The 3,181-nt window shown below is 43.8% G+C and overlaps 1 protein-coding gene across 1 annotated transcript in view; it reads right to left on the reverse strand.

Moving 5' to 3' along the window:
- The window catches only part of LOC108251446 (synaptic vesicle glycoprotein 2B-like), a 21,090-nt gene that overhangs the window by 15,004 nt on the left and 2,905 nt on the right, over positions 1-3,181 (reverse strand). Inside the window, exons 2-3 of the mRNA XM_037978287.1 lie at positions 2,085-2,311; positions 605-653 (exon numbers count right to left, since the gene is read on the reverse strand). Of these exons, the coding sequence (XP_037834215.1) occupies positions 605-653; positions 2,085-2,311 (276 nt within the window). The remainder of the gene's footprint in view (positions 1-604; positions 654-2,084; positions 2,312-3,181) is intronic.

The raw sequence follows: 3,181 nt of genomic DNA on the forward strand, positions 1-3,181 counted from the left end.
CGAAACCCATTCCTCAGAGAGAGGGGCGGCGGCTCCGAAGACGCCATACCGCAAACAAACAGCGCTACAAGCGCTGAAACTCACAAAAACAACCAAGACTTAGAACCAAAACGAAGTCAAAACTATTAGAAACCACTTACATGAAAAAAAGTAAAAGAAAGAAAGAAAATAACCACTGTTTAGGTCACTTTCACTCTCTCGAACTCACCACCTGCAGACTCACCACCACCAGAGAGACAGAGAGAGAGACAGAGAGAGAGAGAGACAAAGACAGAGACAGACAGAGACAGGCAGAGACAGACAGACAGAGACAGAGAGAGAAACAGAGACAGACAGACAGAGACAGACAGACAGAGAAAGAGACAGAGACAGACAGGCAGAGACAGAATCATACAGTCAGTGTGTCTCAAAGCTTCAAAGAACAATTTTCAGATTTAGTTTTTAGATTTTCTTGACTGTGATTGGTCACCTGGATCCAACTCTCCTGCTTGGTTCTTATTCCGTTCAACAAAATAAAATCCTGAAGCAGAACTTATAAAAACGCAGTGATTGCTGTTTCTCATCCTGACTCGACTCTGGACGTCTGAGTCGAGTCAGCTCGGACCTGTTGGAGCTGAAGCTGACGGATGCCAGAGACTCGAGGGTGCAGATGGCTGCACAGCGGGCAGCAGCCGGTGTGACTCATCACACTGCTTTTAAATCCCAAAACCTTTCTAATGTTTCTGCTTCTCTGCAGGACGAGGGCATCGATCGCTCCGGCTGCTGAGTCAGAACAGAAACATGAAGTCCGGATGGAAGCTGTGGGAGGAGGTGAGAAACAAACCCAAACAGGAGAAACTGAGTTTGATCCCTCGGCAGTCTGATGTCTGGTTCTTCTTCTCTGTGCTTCCACGTCTACAGTTCTTCAGCCCTTTGCTTTGTTTCTTCTGACATTCGTTTTTATTCTTTGCAGATTATTCCCAGTGTTCACGTTTCTACAGACTCACTCACAATAATGAGGAAAACCGACTGACTCTGCAGCTGCATTTATTTAATATAAACGGACTGAGTCACTGCTGCTCGTTAGCTAATTAGACTGAGAGAGAAAACGAGCGGCTCGCTGTAAAAAGCTTTCAGGCGTTAATCACATCAGACTCAAAGTGTTTTCATGCATTATTAGATTATCTCACACTGCAAACACTTTTTATTTGGATTTTTAAGGACAGGAGGAAAAAGTCCAATCTTCTCCAGGGTTTTATGGACATATAAGGACCAAATAAAACTGACTGGACTTCATCGATCTGACCTGAAACCAGACAACAGATTCAACCAACTCATTATTTATTAAACAGAAACTAAAAGTTAAATCTGTAAAAACTGCTTCCAGCCTCAGGATCTCAGAGGTTCTGGATCAGCAGGTTCTGCTGCTCTGGAGCTCCAGGTGTGAGTTAACACGACGCCAGGGCGGAAAGACATCAGCAATGACCTCAGAGAATCAACCTGGGAAGGGTCAAAGGTCATCTGGAGTCCATCGTTCTACAGAGAGGAAGATTAGACAGCTGCGGATCTTCACCCTGAAGGTCAGACCGTACAGTGCTTAGACTCTACAGGCCTCAAAAGTCAAAGGTCAAAGCCTCTTCTCTCTAAAAACAACATGGCAGCTCAACTTGAAGGAACCAGAAGACTTCTGGAGCAGAACCAGAGCAGAGGACAGATGTTTACCCAGAATGCACTGCAGCAGACAGCTCCTCCCAGCTGGAAAGAAGAGTGGGTCAGAACTCCTCCACAACCACTGAGAGTTCTTCTGCTGGAGGAGGTTCTGTTGGGTCAGGAGCTGGAACCAGTTCTAGTTTAGATTTTGTTTAATAAATAATGAAATGACAGAATCTGTTATGTGAGGTTGAATAATTTTAGAACCTGGTAAAGACCGGATCGGTTTCCTGATCACCCAGAACTGGAAGCTGATACTGAGGCCGGATTATCTGGATCCTGTTAGATCAGCTCACAGGGTTTACCTGATAACTTAACTATTTAATTTTTTAAGCTTATGGGATTATATTTTAAATAAAAAGGTAGAAACTGTGAGAAACCGGTGAAGCTCTTACCCAGCATCCCTTTCTCTGCGTTGGACAGACACAGGTCTTTCTCAGCCGACGGCAGAACAAACGCAACCACAAAACACTCGACGCTGTCTGCCATCAGAGCCAAGCCCAGGACCACGAAGAGCATCCACTGGAACCTCCCGTGTCCGCAGTCCTCCATGATGTCCTCGTACTGCTCCGACAGCTCCTCCAGCTCAGAGACGGAGCTGCCAGCCGCTCGAGATTTCGCTCTGAACAAACACAAGATTTATTCTCAGAAAGACAACATTCTCTCATCAGGAAAACACTGAATCATGAACCTCTGACTGTTCCACAGAGCTCATCAGGAAACCAACACAGTGGGTCCTGGTGATGCTGGTTCTGCAGGAACACAGATTATTAAAATCTGTTCATGATGCCCATTCCAACGGGACGGTGCTGGACTTTATGCTTCAGAACCTAAACTTTGTTAAACAGTCTGACATTAGAGAAGGGTGAACTAAAGTAAACCATGTGTGGGGATCCAGAATGTTTACAGTGATTGTTTAACAAAATGCTAAACTTCTTAAAATGAGCTAAACACAACCTGAGAAATGTGTGGATGTCGAAGTAAGTCCAACCTAACATTAAATCTAAGAAGAATGACAAAAATAAAACAAACTAGCATCTCATGTCAACAACACCTCATCGGCACACAGCAAATTCAAAAGTGTTAAATGTTTTGGTGTTAGCAGACTTTGTGCAAAAGCAGAGTTAATTTTACACTTATAGAGTCACATTATGTTTATGTAACTCTGTTTTAACACTGGATTTTAACTACTAATAATATACATCCCAAAGTGTTTCCGTATCAAATCTAGAGGTGTTAAAATGGAATCAATAACTCTTTACTTCTTAACTCTGAACTCCACCAGCAGCTCGAACACTGAAGGAGTTAATTCACTGACTCCGCCGCAGAATCACAGATTCCCACCGAAGCGAAGCGACAGAAGCCAAGTCATTTCAGGACTATTTACTTTCCACCTGTCGGAGTTATTTACTGCGCTCGGTAAGTTATTTTCTTCTGAGATGGTTTATAAGTATTATTTTGAGTTGAGCTCAACCTGTATGATAGACGCCAC

The sequence above is a fragment of the Kryptolebias marmoratus genome, linkage group LG11 (genome assembly GCF_001649575.2).
Source record: "Kryptolebias marmoratus isolate JLee-2015 linkage group LG11, ASM164957v2, whole genome shotgun sequence".
Classification (NCBI taxonomy): Eukaryota; Metazoa; Chordata; class Actinopteri; order Cyprinodontiformes; family Rivulidae; genus Kryptolebias; species Kryptolebias marmoratus.